Genomic DNA, 16,857 nt, shown 5'->3' on the forward strand with positions numbered 1-16,857 from the left:
CGATAAATTATTTTCATCACTCTAATTTTAATTTAAAATATAATAAATTTGGAGCAACATCCAGTTTTAAATCTTTTTTTTTGGGTCAAAAAATAATAAAATAATATCTTAAACATAAAATTAATAAGAATCTTACTGGATGGAAACGGCAAGTATTGGAGTATACATGAGAGCAAACGACGCGACTTTCAGTGTATGGCTTCAGTATGAGGTCGGTTAGGCCCATTATAAATTTAGGATGATGAGAAGCCCAGGCCCATTACATGCACAAAACGCCAAAACTTCAGATTCACGCTAGTATCAGAGTTCTGATTCTATTTAAACCAAACGTTAACGGCGAACTAACGAAAGGGTTTATTTTGTTACCTCGAAAGCTTCGGGTGGTTTTCAGACCTAAAAGTAAAATCGTACCTCAAAACTTGATTTCACGAAACTAGAGGGGCTTCCCAACTTATTTTTCTTTATTTTAAAAACAAACCAATCGTTAAACCCTAAACCTTTTGTTTGTTGTTCTTCTAACGCCGCGACGCGATCTTACTCTCTCCCTCTCAGACTCTGAAGAACAAGCCTAATAGCAAGCATGAGCTCTTCGTTAGCGTCCCAGCTACAAGCCATCAAGGCGGTTGTTCAAGCCGACACAGAGCCTTCGAAGAGACCTTACACGCGCCCTTCGATTCTCTTCACTCCCAAAGAAGCAGCAGATTTCGATATCGAATCAATCTACGAGCTAGGGCTCAAAGGTTTGTTGCTCGACGTTTTTTTAGGGTTTCTCTTATAGGGAACAAGCAAGCAACAGCGCTGATTGAAATTGTCTTTCTCTGTTTAATTTCTCAGGTCTCGAAGTGCTTGGAAACAAAGACGAGAGGTTTAAAAACTTCGTGAGCGATTTGTTTAGTCACAAAAGCAGAGAAATCGATAGGGAATTGCTGGGGAAGGAAGAAAATGCTCGGATTGATGCATCTATCAGCTCGTACCTACGGTTACTCTCTGGTTATCTTCAGTTTCGTGCTTCCTTGGAGACTCTTGAGTATCTCATAAGACGATACAAGTATGCGTTTCCTTACCTCTCTTTGACTTTGGCTATATTTATATATCTTTATAAAGTTTTTTTTTGCTAACGACTTGATTCTGCTACAGGGTTCATGTATACAATGTAGAAGATGTGGTGTTATGTGCTTTGCCGTATCACGATACTCATGCCTTTGTCCGTATTGTTCAGCTCATCTCCACTGGGTGAGCAATGATTTTTTTTTTTTCATTCATTTGTTTTTTTAGAAGTGTAAGCCTCTTAGTTCTAAGCCTTTTATCTCGTTTATATTACAGCAACACCAAGTGGAAGTTTCTCGATGGGGTGAAAAATTCAGGTGCTCCACCTCCTCGATCGGTTATCGTTCAGCAGTGTATACGTGACACGCAGGTCTTGGAGGCCTTGTGTGACTATGTAAGTCGCTGCTTTTTATTATAGTTTCCTGAGAGTGTTTGTGTGGTACGCATATATTAAAATGAACATGTTATTTACTGGTTGTTGTAGGGATCTCGGAGTAAGAAGTACCAGCCTTCAAAACCCGTGGTCAGCTTCACCACAGCTGTTGTCGTCGAGGTTCTAGGTTCTGTTGCAAAGGTTGATGGAGATATTGTAAAGCTGATTTTACCATTTGTCGACTCTGGTCTTCAATCTGCTGTGAAAGGATGTTTAGATCAGCAGGTTTGTGGAATCTGTCAAATGTTGTGATTTATTTATAACTTTTCGTTTCATTCTGTGTGACTATTATGACATGTTCATTTTTTTTTCCTTTTAGGCTGGTGCGTTAATGGTTGTTGGTATGTTGGCTAACAGAGCCTCTCTAAATGATAATCTTATCAAACGGTTTATGAGGTCAATCATCGATGTTGCTCGTGAACATGCCAAAGAATCCTCTGATCCTCATTGGCTTCGGTTGTCATTTATGGCATTGATTAATTTGGTTCAGGTACATGAACTTTCTGTTTTCAATTCTCATGAGCCTCTTAGTTTTGATATCATGAATTTATAAAACATCTTGCTATGAGATGAAACATATTTTCTGTTGCTTACCGATCATTCTGCTCACAGCTGGCCAGTGTTCGTCTTTTTTTGATCTAATTGTTTGGCTTTATCAACTACAGTTGCAATCTGTGGACTTGATCCCAAAGAAAACTTTGGACCTTTTAAAGGAAATAAGGTAGTCACATATTGACCGTATCCCCTTTTTAACTATTTTATCAGTAAGTATTCTTATTAATATTTTTTCCAACGAGGGCTTCAATTTTGTGTAGGGATATTTCTGGTGTTCTTCTAGGCCTGTCCAAAGAGTTCAACATCATGAAGTTCTTGGCAGTGTTACTAGATTCTCTTCTCCTTTACTGGTGTGTATTTGACACTCTTTTACCATTTACAATGTACCTATACTGTTAGTATTCATGTTTTAACTTACTGACTTCTTTTTGCAGTTCATCTGATAATCAATGCCTCGAAATTTTGGTTTCCATAATTGATAGTGTTCCAGTAGAAAACTTGGTTGATCATTTGATCTCCAAGGTTTTCTCTACGTGTATGACACAATATCAGAAGAACAAAAGTGATATTACATCTCCTACATCTGGTTAGTTAATTGTCAACTACAGTGTCTTCGAGTTTACTCTGGTTCGTAGTTCTCTTTTTATAACGACCTTGGTTGCAATTTAATTGTAGGGAGCTGGGCCAAGAAAATTCTGGCTCTTGTTAGCAAGAAGTATTCTGTTGAACTACGTGCAGCAGTACAAAATTTTTTGGAGGTCTGTGAACCAACTCTCAGCGACTTATTTTCTGTCTTTTGTTGGTTATGCCTCTTATGAATCATAAAATTATTTCTTCAGAATAGTAAAGATCTGTCGAAGAAAGAAGATTTGAAGCTGGAGATGCTGTCTCGTATGCTGGATGGGAATTCAGACATGTCCCTGCCGTTCTTGGATTCAAAATTGTGGTTCCGGCTCCACCATCCCAAGGTACTATAAACTCTGATCTTAATTTTTTAAAATGTCTTTCTATTTCCTTTGTGTGCAAGACTGAGGGCTTGATACGAATCATAGGCTGCTGTACGTTGTGCTGCGCTTTCTAGTCTAAACGGTGATCTCAAGCGTGATATATCTAAAGCAGAGGTATCTGTGTGGGGGTATTCATTTCAAATATTATAACTTTTTACTACGCGCTTCTTGGCATCTGACTAGTCTTCAAATTCTTTGCGAATCCATCCAGAACCTTGTCACAATTCAGGATGCTATAGTGCGCCAGCTTTGGGATGATGATCTGGCTGTTGTTCAGGCCGCCCTGTCTCTTGATCAGTTGCCGAATATAGTAACCTCTTCTAGTCTTCTGGATGCTTTGCTTCAGGTGGTGAAACGTTGTGTTGGGATTCTCCATTCAGGTGATTGAAAATGCTCTTTATTTTTCTTAACTTGACTCAGTGTTGTCGTCTAGAGCTTTATTAGCATAAACCCTAAAGAGTGTTGATCTTCAATATGTCTTCTGATAAATCGTTTCTGCTAGCAGTAATATTTGATCAAATTCTAGTGTGCTAACATCAGGCAGACATGTTTCTAGGCTGCACTGTCTTTCTCATAACTTGCTTTCTTGTCCCCTGCTGGTACACCGGTTCATTTATAGGAACTTATAATGCTCGGGCCATGTTCTTATTAGGGCCACGTTACCTTATGTTTGTGCATATTTTGAACTTCTGAATGGGTTTTGGGGATGCCTGAAAGAAAAATCTGTGTAGTGTTCTCATCCCATTTCTTTTTTTATCTAGTCTTGTAATATATATAATTGCTTCAAGAGTGCAAAATTCTAAGATCTGCTGTCAATTTATGAGGAATCAATCGTTTTTGTTGTAGGTTTATCAAAAGATGTTCATCTGGCAGCAGATGTCACTGCTTTATCCCTTAAAATTGCTGTCTCAGCTTTCTGTAATCAAGCAGAGACTACAGAGAAAGTCGCTTCTGCAATGTTCCCATTTCTTTTAATTCTGCCAAAGGTTCTTTCTCGTTCTCTTTTTATACAGTTATGGAGAAAGATTATTTTAACTTGGCTAATTGTAATCGTTTCTGTAAATAGACTTGGAATTTAAACCTAGATGTACTGACTTTGGGGAAGGATGTTAACTGGCCACTTTTCAAGAATCTTGTTACTGATGACGGAATGGTAAATATGAGTTTTACAATTTGCATATTCTTCATACACCAATACCACAAATCATGTCATCTACGAACTTGTTTTTTTTTGGCAGAAAAAGCTCCCAGATATCATGTCTGGAAACATATCCTCGATCCGCGAAAGTGTGACTGCATTGAACGTGGATGTCGTTAACAAGCTGGTGGAAGCATTTATGGATCACCCTGGTGACGTTATTCAGTGGCTTACTGTCGGTTGCCAAGAGGCACCGTTGGCAAAGACGCTGTTTTTGGTGGTCTTGATGCAGTCACTGCAGAAGATGGGTTCTTCTTCTGGTAAAGTTCTGTCCATTGTTTATACGTTAACTATACACGATAATGACTATGGGCCATCTAATTATGATAAGTTATCAAGAGTTTATGTTGATGGTTCTTTTTTCCTTTGATTTAGATCCTAGTCAATTTTTGGATCTTTTCGAGCTTTGCTTTCCTGTTCTGAAGACTGAGTGGGAAGAATCTGAGGTTGTAGTTGACGTTTCTTTGAAAGAGGTATAGTGCTCTACTGGCTGATGTAGATTGATGTTTTCATAATGTAGGATTGTTGCTTATTCTACTTTGCAAGTTTTTGATGGATTTGTGTATTACTTGCAGCTGTCAAAAAGCAACTGCCAAGAACTCTTATATCAACTTTTTGACACCTCTGATTTTACTGCACTGAATTCAAAGATTCTGATCTGCTTGTTTTGGAAGTTGGTCGAGTCATTCATAAAACTCGAACCCGCTCATGTCTCTTCGGTGGGTAATTTTCAACTTGATTTGTTTACTATTTGGTTATATATCTTGGCATCTTGTTGCCCCAACCAATATCAATGCTCACAAGTATATGTGTGCTACTTCTCCTTCGTTCAGGTTTTTAGCGGAAGGTTGTGTAGCGGACTTGAGGACTTGTTTTTCTTTTTTGCAACAACCCGATCACAGCATGTTTTCAAAGAACACCTCCACTACCGTGTGAGAGAAGCCAAAGTCTGTCCCGTTTTGTTTCTCACTCGGCTCATATCACGAGAAGGTTTGCATTGAAGCCTATATTCCCTCTATTTATAAACCTCTTAGCCATCTCTGATGTAATCGTTTTGAGCTCTTTTCTTGTATTCTCAGAGTTTAGTTTTTTTTTCTTCTGATTTTTCTCTTTCCTTTTATGCTCTTGGGTATATTATAGAATCTAGTTGATGGTAACACTTTCTATTTTATTCCCTCTCCTGTTTTCTTATGCTGTTATCTTCTTCTTGCAGATGTTCCTCATATGGTCAAAGCTGAAAGTCTCAAATGCTTCTTGTATCTTTGCTCTAATGGAAATAGTGAATGGTCGATTCAGATATTCTCTAGTTTTCCAGTTCTTTTGGTTGCCATATCGAGTGATAATCAGGTGAGTCCTGAAGTTTTGTGTTTTCTTTAGTGTATGACTCTTTGCATTATCGTCCTTTCTTAAGCCCGTTTTGGTACTTTCACTCTGTAGGACGTTAAAGTAGCTGCTATGGATTGTTTTGAGGCGCTCTACAACCTACGGTGTCATGTCGACTCTAGCAAGAAAAACGGTAAAACTTAGTTTGGCATCAGTTGATTATGTTTTATCATAACATTTGTTTTAATCCGTCTTCTGAAATTTAAACCAGGGAGTGCTGCAATCTATAGTAGTTCTTTTGATGAACTGTTGGGAATGATTGTTCAACAAAGGAGGCTTATATTGTCAGACAATAAGTTTCTTCCATCCTACTTGACATCGCTGCTCAGTTCAACCCCTAATGACTTACTAGTGCCAGTTGACCTGCAAAAAAGGTACTTAGCTGAGTTGAACAGCTGTCTAATGATACATGGGTATATTAATTCGTTTACTTCATTTGCAAACTTCCTTAGTGCATATTTTCTTGTTTTTCAACTTCAGGTTTGATCATCCTGCAAAAGAAAGCATTCTTTCGTGCATCTTATTGTGTGCGCGAGAACTTCCTGCTTATGGGAAGGTGTGTTTCATCTATCTGTTTTCTGTTTCACTTTCTTCTGAAGTTCAAGTAACCTTATGATTCCCTTATGGTTTGTGACACTTATTAAGTCTTACCTTTTTTCTCCTACAGCTAAGAGTTTTATCACTGCTAAAAGGTCTGGGCATCTCACTTCTGCGTGATGAAAATGTTAAGTTATTGTCTCAACTTCTGGATAAACGTAGTCAATACTACATTAAACTGGACAAAACTTCCCCTCCAATGTCAGACACAGAGGTTGATTTATTGTGCCTTCTTCTGGAGGTAAATCCACTTTATCTCTATTCCCAACTTAGATGTCGCCTTGTACCAGAGTTATTAACTTTGCTTTTTTTTTTCTCCCTGGCAGTGCTCCATGATGCGTTCAGCGCCGTTCAAAGGGCAGTCTCTTGATGATGATATACTGAAATCATTGGAAGTAAGGATATTTCATTGTTCCATTTTTGCCTTGCGTACTTGGATACTTTTTCGTTCCAGTCATAGATGTTTTCTTTTGCAGATGGACTGTGTGGCATCAGAACATCCTGCTGTTATATCCCCAGTTCTTACTATTTTGGAGAAGTTACGCAATCAATACTATACTGAACTGAAGACCGATCTTCAGGTCAGTCGGCTCAGTGAAATATGAGTGCAGTATCCTACTATTGTACACTTCATATATATCTAATCAATACGTTTTCGAACTCTTTTGATTGTTCTTGCTGGATCAGATTCGTTTCTTCCACAAGCTAGTGTCAATGTTTCGAAGTACAAATGGCAGAATACAAGATGCTGTTAAAGAAGCTTTCTTACGCCTAAAGGTATGCTAACTTCCAATTTTATATACCAAACAGTTTCTATTGGTTGTATTTTCTTTATTTACATGTTATCTTCAATGCTATTGCAGATTTCTTGTTCAACGGTGATCCATACCCTCGATCATATCACTCAGCAGGATAATCTTGTTATTGATCCTTTGAGCAAGAACAAGAAACAGAAGAAATCGGTGTCATGTCTAGAAGAAGACGTAAGCGGTGTTCTAAGAGGAGAAAAGGCTCTCTGTTTCATTGCCTCGTTACTTGACATGCTTCTTCTAAAGAAAGATCAAGTTCACAGGTCTCTTGAATTTATATATTCTTATATTTGCTTGTTCATTGTAAATTTTGGCAATCGGAGACATTTTTGTTACCCGACTAATTTCTTATAACTTATTCTTGCTTAGGGAGTCACTTGTAGGGCCTTTGTTTAAGCTTCTAGGAAGGTGTATGTCTAATGAATGGGTGAAAATTGCTTCGTCGGATGAGGATGATGTTCGTGAAATAACTCTTGCATCTATTTCTTCCATCCAACAGACAGTGCTCTTACTCCTGAAAGATATATTTGATTCTCCGAATATGAATCCTTTGAAGGTATGCTTTAGATTTTTTTATGGAGTTGATTAATGATATTGTTGCTTGTTTTCTTCTCTTAATTTACTTCTGATAGCAGGCGGACATAACAAATGAAATCAATGTCAAAATGCTGGTTGACTTTGCTCATTCCTCAAATGATGGAGTCATACGAAACTATATCTTCTCCCTCTTCACTTCAATAGTTAAAATTGTCCCAGATAGAGTTTTGGACCATATCATCAGCATACTTACACTGGTTGGCGAATCAACAGTGACACAGGTTTGTTAGTCCACAACCTTCCTTGTCTTGTATCGATTTCATTTTGATCAATTCATAATTTTCTTTGTATTCCCTGATATTTTTGATGGTTACTAAAATATTCCCTAACAGCTGATTCTTTACTTTTGTTATTTGTAGATTGATAGCCACTCGAAGTCGATCTTTGAGGAGTTTATGTCATCGGTTATTCCATTTTGGCTGTCTAAGACCAAGAGTGAGGAGCAGTTGCTGGAGGTAACCTTTTCGTGATGGTTCTTTGATTCTTTTCTTTCGTTAATGAAGTACATCAATATTGAACCAATTCTGGATTAATATATCTTTACTAATTTGGTTTTTCAGATTTTTGTTAAAGTGTTACCTGATATTGTTGAGCATAGAAGGCGTTCCATTGTAGCTTACTTGCTGGGGTAATGTGTAGATAAATAAAATTGAATTTGAGGCTGCGATTTTTTTTCTAAAAATACTGATGACGTTCCTTTATTTCTCCAGAGTTATTGGTCAACAAAATGGCTTGCCTTCTTTACTTGTCCTCTTGTTCCGATCCCTTATTTCAAGGAAAGACTCAGCTTGGCTTGGGAATGTCCAGAATTCGGGTACGTTTATATCCGATATTAAGAGGGAGTGGGAGTATACTTTTGCCGTGGAAATATGCGAACAATACACTTCTTCAACATGGCTCTCGTCCCTGGTCATACTTCTTCAGACTATCAGCAAAGACAGTTCTAGTAAAGAATGTTTCTTTCAGATGCGGCTTGTCTTGGAATTTATATTCCAGAAACTGCAAGACCCAGAATTTGCATTTGCAGTGTCACTTGAGCCAAGAAATAGTGTTTCAGTTGGCATTCAGGTAAACCCTCTTCCAACTTTATTTTTTTTAATTCAAATTGCTGTTACTACATTTCTGTATATAGAACTAATAGTATTTATCACCTTGTTTCTCCGTCTGTGTGCTTTCTTAAGTGTCCATTTTTTGAAATGCGTTTTGTTAAATTTTCAGCAAGAACTGCAGGAGCTTATGAAGGGTTGTATACTTCTCCTACAAACTGTTGATTCCACAAAGGAGAAAGATGTGACTTCTGCAGTCAGAAAGGAAATCAGAATGCGTATACATGATGTGTTGATGACAGTTACAGGAGTTATGGATCTGTCTATATATTTCAGAGTTGTTACTAGCTTACTTAAGCAGCAGTCAGATCGTAATGGGACGAAAAAGGTATACATTATTACCGTTTATAATTTCTTTTGGTACTAGAGCAATAACATAGAAGTTTTTTTCTTTAGTAATTTTGTGAGCGAACATATTTTCTAGCGGATGTTTCATCGTCTTTTATATGCTATTGAATGCAGGTACTTGGGCTTATAAGTGCGAGAGCTAAGGACTCCACTACTTCTAAACCGAAACACAATAGGAGGCTCCCCAATCAGAAAAGAGGAAACCCTTGGTTGAACCTGGATGAGGCAGCTGTTGAAGCTTTCGGGAAGATGTGCGAGGAAATCGTCAGTGTAATTGTTGAGGCAGATGATGAGTCAGGTGTTCCAGCTAAACGAGCTGCCATTTCTACACTGGAAGTTTTGGCTAGCAGGCTTCCCTCTGGTCATCCGATTTTCAGCAAGTGTCTTGCATCTGTCGCAGAAGGCATCAGCTCAAAGAATCTGGGAGTTTCTTCAAGCTGTCTTCGTACAACTGGTGCGCTGATCAATGTTCTTGGACCAAAGGCGCTCGTTGAACTTCCTAGCATAATGAAAAATCTGGTACAACAATCGCGGGAAGTGTCATCCGCATCAACTGGAAGCGCAACAGCCGAGGAACAGTTGCTTATGCTGTCTGTTCTAGTCACTTTGGAAGCAGTGATTGAAAAACTTGGAGGTTTCCTCAATCCTCATCTTGGGGATATCATTAGACTCATGGTGCTGCATCGTGAATACGTTTCTGACTTCGACAAGAACCTTAAATCCAAAGCCAATGCCATTAGGCGACTCCTTGTGGAAAAAATACCTGTGAGTTCTTCAAATAATTACATGAATCTGATTATTATTATTTTTTTGCTTGTTTAGTGATCTTAACAGTAATAACCTTTCTTCCAGTTTCGCCTCACTCTGCAACCTCTTCTACGAATATACGATGAGGCTGTTAGTTCTGGCGATGCAAGTTTGGTGATTGCTTTTGATATGCTTGAAAATCTGGTTGCAAAATTGGATAGAGCATCTATTGTTTGCAACCATGCAAAGATCTTCGACCAGTGCTTAGCTGCCCTTGATATCCGACGCCAAAATCCAGCAACAATTCAGAACGTTGATGATGCGGAGAGAAGTGTAATCAATGCGACGGTTACACTCACAAAGAAGCTAACTGAGTCCGAGTTCAAACCCCTCTTTATCAGAAGCATTGATTGGGCAGAGTCGGATATCGTAGATGGATCTGGGAATGAAAACAAGAGCGTCGACAGATCTCTCTCTTTCTACGGTCTGGTGAACAGACTCTGCGAGGCACACATGTGAGTAAACAACAATCACGTCCAAGAAGCTCTCATCTCTACATAAGTTTTTCGGAATATCTTGGAAAACTAACTTCAATTTCTTGGTGTGGAATGCAGGTCCATCTTTGTGCCATATTTCAAGTTCATGCTCGACGGTATTGTATCTCATCTCACCAGTGCCGGAGCATCAGTTTCAACAAGGAAGAAAAAGAAGGCCAAAATTCAGGAAACGGATGACTCTATACCACCAAAAAGCTGGCATCTTAGGGCGTTGGTGCTTGCTTCTTTGAAGAACTGCTTTTCGCATGATACTGGAAGCGTGAAGTTTCTCGACGCAAATAACTTCCAGGTGACTTATCTTTAACCTCTGGAACAAACGTGTATCCATTTTTCTTGGGAGTATCTGATTTTTTATATACAAATTGTATTCTTGTCGACAGGTGCTATTGAAGCCTGTAGTATCGCAGCTTGCTGTTGAACCGCCATCTGGTTTAAAGGAGCTGCCACATGTACCCTCTGTAGAAGAGGTTGATGAGTTGCTTGTTTCATGCATTGGTCAAATGGCAGTAGCCTCTGGCTCTGATCTCCTCTGGAAACCGCTGAACCACGAGGTAAAACAACATAGTCCTCTGAGCTTTTACTTAGACTATTGTGATTCAACAACACTGAATATTGTCTTAAAAATCATATTTGGTCACAGGTGCTAATGCAAACAAGGAGTGAGAAGTTGCGTGCGAGGTTGTTGAGTCTGAGGAGTGTGAAACAGATGTTGGATGATCTGAAAGAAGAGTATCTAGTGCTGCTCGCTGAAACCATTCCATTCTTGGGTGAACTACTGGAAGACGTTGATCTATCTGTCAAATCATTGTCTCAAGATATCATCAAACAGTTGGAAGTGATGAGCGGTGAAGATTTGGAGCAACACCTCTGAAAACTTTGATTGCTACAAAACCTTAGATTCCCCAGTTTTTTTGAGTCTTTTGTCTTGTTGGTAATGATCATGACTTGATAATCAACCTGTTTCTCTGAAGGAAATAACTTTTGAATCTATTTAATTAAAGCAATTATTAAACTTGTTAAGTAGCTTAAACCCCAAAGTTAAGTTTTTGTTGCATCTTCGTTGTGTGCGAAAATAAATGTTAGCGAAACTTTTAAGAAAAATTTCATCCTATATACACAACTTATATCCTGATTAAGTGAATCTACTAAATTTTACATCACAACTTATACCCTGATTAAGTGAATATACTAAATTTTACACCATAATACCTTAGTTGATAGAAAGCAAACTTGTTACATCATAGATAATTTCCTAATTTTCATCCATTTCTTTTTAGGTTTTAAACCAATTCACCCAATTTTTAAAATACACTTGTCTTACTGAACTATAGTGCCTTACTGTTGTTTATACGCAAACACATCAACATAATGAAAATAAACAAAACTCTAAAAAATGGCTATGTTTTGTCTTCAACCATGGTTTCTTCATACATCAATCTTCGTTTTCAGCACCTGCATCGTTTTCCTCCTCCGGTGTTTTCTCTTCTTTAAATAATTCTTCACCCCCAATGAGTTGTTCATATAGCTACAATAATGAAGTCGTGTTACATAACATTATCAAACATCATACTATACAACTTGTTGAGATTTGAGAACAGTGTCTAGTCAATAGCCTTTTACTAACCTCCACGGCTGATTTCACAATCTCATTGTAGTTCAAATTTCCATCTGGACTAGAGGCGGAACTGATACTACCTCCAAATTCACCCTGATCCAAATCAAAATTTGAGTTAGTGATATGATACTACCATGGTTGACATCTGTAAGTCATGATCACATTCCACACCTTGACGAGCTCTTGCACGTACAGTGCTCTCCAGAGTACAGTAGGTTTAGCTTCAGCAGGGTCGTTCTCAACTACTGACTCGCTTTGAAGATTCTCAGGAACCTGCGGTTTAATGAGAGTACTCATGGCAGATAACAGTGCAGCTTTCCCTTGATCATCGTTGTCACACACAGTTGAAAGATATAAAACATGCCTGCAACAGCAAATGCATGACTCAGAGAAGCAAATGGAAAGAAACAGAACGAAAACGTGAAGAATCATCTTTGACTTATGATTAAACCACAACTTACATGTCAGCTGGACAAACCGCTAAGCCACTACCAAGCTGCAGAACCCGAATCGCAGCTAACTGTTCAGGAAACAAAGCTAAGAGGAAAAAACACAGAATTTTCAATAAGAAACTGACGATATCAAAAACAATTAACTACTGAAAAATGTAACTTACATTTAGGTGGATATACGACAAGAGCGTTTGATACATCAGCTTTCACAGAACTTCTAATGATACATATTCCTCTAGCTACTCTCTCCTTACTGCTTATCGCCTTTGGTACAAGAACACGTACAGTTTCTTTCTGCTGATCAGTCAACGATGACATCGACTCCAATCCAACAGTAATACATGGATCCAGAATCAACTTTTGGCTGAATATCTCTTGACCCGTAGCTAGTCTAACCCCTTTGTAATCCCCAGTTTCCTGCAAAAAAACAATGAAGTAAGAATCAGCTGTTAAGCAAACCAACTAAACATATCTTAGGTTACAACAACAATCGACTCACTTGCCTTGTCTAAAAGCAGAGCAGTAATAGGCATCCGGAGAACCTATGCATACAATGAAAAACCAGATCAGCAACAAACACCATACCAACACAGCAAACTGTTTCAAAACGTACATAGATGCATCCTTTGACCGCGGCTCTACGGCAAAAGGCTTGTGGAATCTCTCCTTGTCCATAAATAGGATATATCAACGCCCCAAGTGCGTTTGAAAATCTGAACCCAAAAGCACTTCAAAAATGCTTAATGACACCACCGAGTAAATGAAAGGTAAAAGAGCCAAACAAACTAATGAAATGACCTGCCAATAGATGTAATGTACAATGCCAATCGAGCTACTCCCTCTTTGGTCTTGAGTAAATTTCCACAAGTCTCAGCATTGTCTTGATCATAATCTAACATCGCAATGCCATACAAGATGATCCTACACATAAGAAGAAACAAAAAGCATTAGCCACAGGTCCCTATTTATTGTTTTAATATTAAATTAAATTCTTTAGAGCCGGTTCTCGGAATCTCAGGACCGGCTCTAAAGAATTTAAAGAAAGTGATGTTTTGGAGGTTATACGATTTGATTTTGGGAGGCAAACACATCTTAGCCAAGAACTCAACAAACGGACTCTCCATATCTTCATCCGTAATCGTAACCGCCGTCTCATCGATTTCAGTTGAGGAAGCAGCAGCCAAGTGAGCCTGAACAACCTTGAAGAACTTCATGAGCAGATTCTTCTCCTGCAGACCCAAACTCTTATCCCTAAATATCGCGGCTCTCGAATCGGGGACGCTCCTCAGCTCCCCGCTCGAATCGCCACCGACGAAGCTCGCGTCGACGCTCTTGAACTCGACGTAGTTATTGGATCCTGATTTGAGCATGAGGTTGATCGACTCATCGGCGCAGAATAGAACCCTAGGACCGCACAAGTCGACGTTGAACCTCCTCGAGTAGCGTTCGTCGTCGAGGATCGAGGATTCGAAGGTAGTGATCTCGACGGAGGAGTATAAGGATCGGTTGACGAGATCCACGGAGAGGAAGTCGGAGGGATCGTGCGATGGCGGCGGAGGAGGAGGAGGAGGAGGAGGGAGGGAGTTCGAGTGGAGGAAGGTAGTGAGATCGGGAAGGGAGAGGGATGCGAAGTGAGAGCCGTAGAAGGGGTTGGGATCGAGGTGGAGAACTGAGCTACCGGAGGAGGAAGCGGCGGCGGCGAGGATTGACTCGGAGACTCCGGTTCCGACGATGATGAGGTCGTAGGTGGTGGGATCGAGCGGCGGATACGGAGGGAGGTCGCCCATGGTAACTGATGACTTGAATAATCAATCGGAAAATGGTGAGACTTTAAGATTTACGGCTACCTTTTATACATGAATTAAAAATTGTTTACAATTTAGTTTTTATTTTGACCTAGGTGTTTGCCAGCGTAGAGAGTAATATTATATGAAAAATATGTATTTTGTTTATAATATTATAATTATTAAATAATAATTAGAATTACTAAAATTTAAATTTTAAATTCATTGTTTGATAACCAAAAATTTCGTATTTTTCTATTGGATAATGTTTTGACAATGTCTTGATCGTTTACTAAACTTCTCAAGTTTAAAAAAAAAAAAAAAAAAAAAAATTTCGTATTTTTTTTTTTAGAAGAGCCGTGAGATTTAAGATAATTCAACAATATAAATCTAAGTCACTAAATTTTTTTACTTGAAATCAATATTATAATTAGTTTAGGTAATTGATTGTACAATTAATTTTTATTTATTTTAATTCTTGAAAAGTCTAAATACTCTAATTTTTACAGAGAAAAAAAGAAAGTAATTTTTTATTTGTAGCACCAAGGCGAGGATCATAGGTTTTTTATAACTCTAACATCGAATTTGCTTGTTTGTTGTACTTATATATTTTTATTTGTTTGATTATTTTAAATATATTTTAAATTTAACGAAAATTTAATTGTTTTTATAGACAGTATATGAAATTTTACTAAACTAAATATTAAAAAATTTGAATAATCTTATATAACATGAAAGATAGTTTAGAATACATTAATTCAAATGTCGAATGTGGTTTGAAAATTTTAGACTAAAGTGAAGACTATAAACTTCAATATATAGAGCATTTACCGAAACTCAATATTTTTGAATGGGTTAACCCACAGATTTTGAAAAAAAATTCAAAAATATGAAAATCTGGTTTTGGTGTATAATTTCATCGAGCACTAACATAAGCTGATGGTCAAATTGTTTAGAACCTCTTTTGTCAAAGTTTCTCTAGATAATCAAAAATTTTATAATGTTAATTCCATTAATCTAGGAAGTATATGGAATTTTATTAAACTAAATTTAAAAAATTAGAATGATTCTTATATATCAAGAAATATAGTTTAGAATACATTAAATCAAATGTAGAATGTGGTTTGAAATTTTTAAACTAAAGTGAAGAGTATAACTTCAGTACATAGAACATTTACCGAAAACTCAATATTTTTGAAGGGGTTAACCCACGGATTCTGAAAAAAAATTCAAAAATTTTAAAATTCGGTTTTAGTTTATAGTTTCATCGAGCACTGAAATAAGATGATGGTCAAAGAGTTTATAACCTGTGTTGTCTCCGTTTCTCTAGATAATGAAGATTTTATAATGCTAAATCCACTAATCTAGGCAGTATATGAAATTTTAGTAAACTAAATATTAAAAAATTAAAATGATTCCTATATACGATGAAAGATAGTTTAGAATACATTAATTCAGATGTAAAATGGGTTTGAAATTTTTAAACTAAAGTGAAGAGTATGAACTTCAGTATATAGAGCATTTACCGAAAATTCAATATTTTTGAAGGGGTTAACCCACGGATTTTGAAAAAATTTAAAAAATTTAAAAATTTGATTTTAGTGTATAGTTTCATCGAGCACTGACATAAGATGATGGTCAAAGAGTTTAGAACCTCTGTTGTCTCCGTTTCTCTAGATAATGAAGATTTTATAACATTAATTTCAATAATCCAGACAGTATATGAAATTTTAGTAAACTATATATTAAAAAATTAGAATGATTCATATATACTTTGAAAGATAGTTTAAAGCACATTAATTCAAATGTAGAATGTGGTTTGAAAATTTTAAACTAAAGTGAAGAGTATAAACTTCAGTATATAGAGCATTTACCGAAAACTCAATACTTTTGAAGGGGTTATTAACCCACGGATTTTGAAAAAAAATCCAAAAATTTTAAAATTTGGTTTTAGTGTATAGTTTCATTGAGAACTGACATAAGATGATGGTCAAAGAGTTTAGAACCTCTGTTGTCTCCGTTTCTCTGGATAATGAAGATTTTAAAACGATAATTTCACTAATCTTGGCAGTATATAAAATTTTAATAAACTATAAATTAAGAAATTTGAATGATTCCTATATACCATGAAAGATAATTTAGAATACATTAATTCAAATGTAGAATGTAGTTTGAAAATTTTAAACTAAAATGAAGAGTATAAACTTCAGTATATAGAGCATTTGCCGAAAATTCAATATTTTTGAAGGGGTTACCCCACGGATTTTGAAAAAATTTCAAAATTTCAAAATTTTGGTTTTAGTGTATAGTTTTATTGAGAACTGACATAATATGATGGTAAAAAAGTTTAGAACCTATGTTGTCTCCGTTTCTCTAGATAATAAAGATTTTATAATGCTAATTCCACTAATCTAAGCAGTATATGAAATTTTATTAAACTAATTATTAAAAAATTAGAATGATTCCTATATACCATGAAAGATAGTTTAGAATACATTAATTCAAATGTAGAATGTGGTTTGAAATTTTTAAACTAAAGTGAAGAGTATAAACTTTAGTATATAGAGCATTTACCGAAAACTCAATATTTTTGAAGGGGTTAACCCACGGATTTTGAAAAAA

At 36.9% G+C, this 16,857-nt stretch overlaps 2 protein-coding genes across 3 annotated transcripts; one reads left to right on the forward strand and one right to left on the reverse strand.

Annotated features, from left to right (window-relative positions):
* Positions 1-482: 482 nt before the first annotated feature.
* Positions 483-11,402, forward strand: LOC108862149 (uncharacterized protein At3g06530). 2 transcript variants are annotated; one of them, XM_018636193.2, is made up of 39 exons: positions 484-740; positions 835-1,048; positions 1,138-1,233; positions 1,324-1,441; positions 1,532-1,705; positions 1,800-1,970; positions 2,146-2,201; positions 2,296-2,385; positions 2,470-2,621; positions 2,711-2,793; positions 2,875-3,003; positions 3,088-3,156; positions 3,254-3,422; positions 3,889-4,028; positions 4,109-4,195; positions 4,281-4,500; positions 4,616-4,713; positions 4,816-4,959; positions 5,074-5,230; positions 5,454-5,587; positions 5,678-5,756; positions 5,835-5,997; positions 6,104-6,179; positions 6,291-6,461; positions 6,547-6,615; positions 6,697-6,801; positions 6,908-6,997; positions 7,084-7,292; positions 7,399-7,585; positions 7,665-7,847; positions 7,986-8,081; positions 8,187-8,254; positions 8,337-8,694; positions 8,845-9,060; positions 9,195-9,845; positions 9,933-10,342; positions 10,442-10,673; positions 10,765-10,935; positions 11,025-11,402. In XM_018636193.2, the coding sequence occupies exons 1-39, from the start codon at positions 581-583 to the stop codon at positions 11,253-11,255; spliced, it is 6,426 nt and encodes a 2,141-aa protein (XP_018491695.1). In that variant the 5' UTR covers positions 484-580; the 3' UTR covers positions 11,256-11,402. The 2 variants fall into 2 exon arrangements, with proteins under 2 accessions (XP_056842235.1, XP_018491695.1); XM_056986255.1 differs by having other exon boundaries at positions 483-740; positions 6,547-6,801.
* A 227-nt stretch (positions 11,403-11,629) lies between these two features.
* LOC108856425 (rab escort protein 1) lies at positions 11,630-14,285 on the reverse strand. The gene is made up of 9 exons (XM_018630216.2): positions 13,517-14,285; positions 13,250-13,372; positions 13,065-13,164; positions 12,955-12,993; positions 12,616-12,868; positions 12,461-12,536; positions 12,171-12,363; positions 12,009-12,092; positions 11,630-11,909 (listed from the first exon to the last, which is right to left on the reverse strand). Exons 1-9 carry the CDS (start codon positions 14,236-14,238, stop codon positions 11,817-11,819), a joined length of 1,683 nt encoding a protein of 560 aa, XP_018485718.2. The 5' UTR covers positions 14,239-14,285; the 3' UTR covers positions 11,630-11,816.
* Positions 14,286-16,857: the final 2,572 nt, after the last annotated feature.

The sequence above is a fragment of the Raphanus sativus genome, chromosome 5, assembly GCF_000801105.2.
Source record: "Raphanus sativus cultivar WK10039 chromosome 5, ASM80110v3, whole genome shotgun sequence".
NCBI lineage: Eukaryota > Viridiplantae > Streptophyta > Magnoliopsida > Brassicales > Brassicaceae > Raphanus > Raphanus sativus.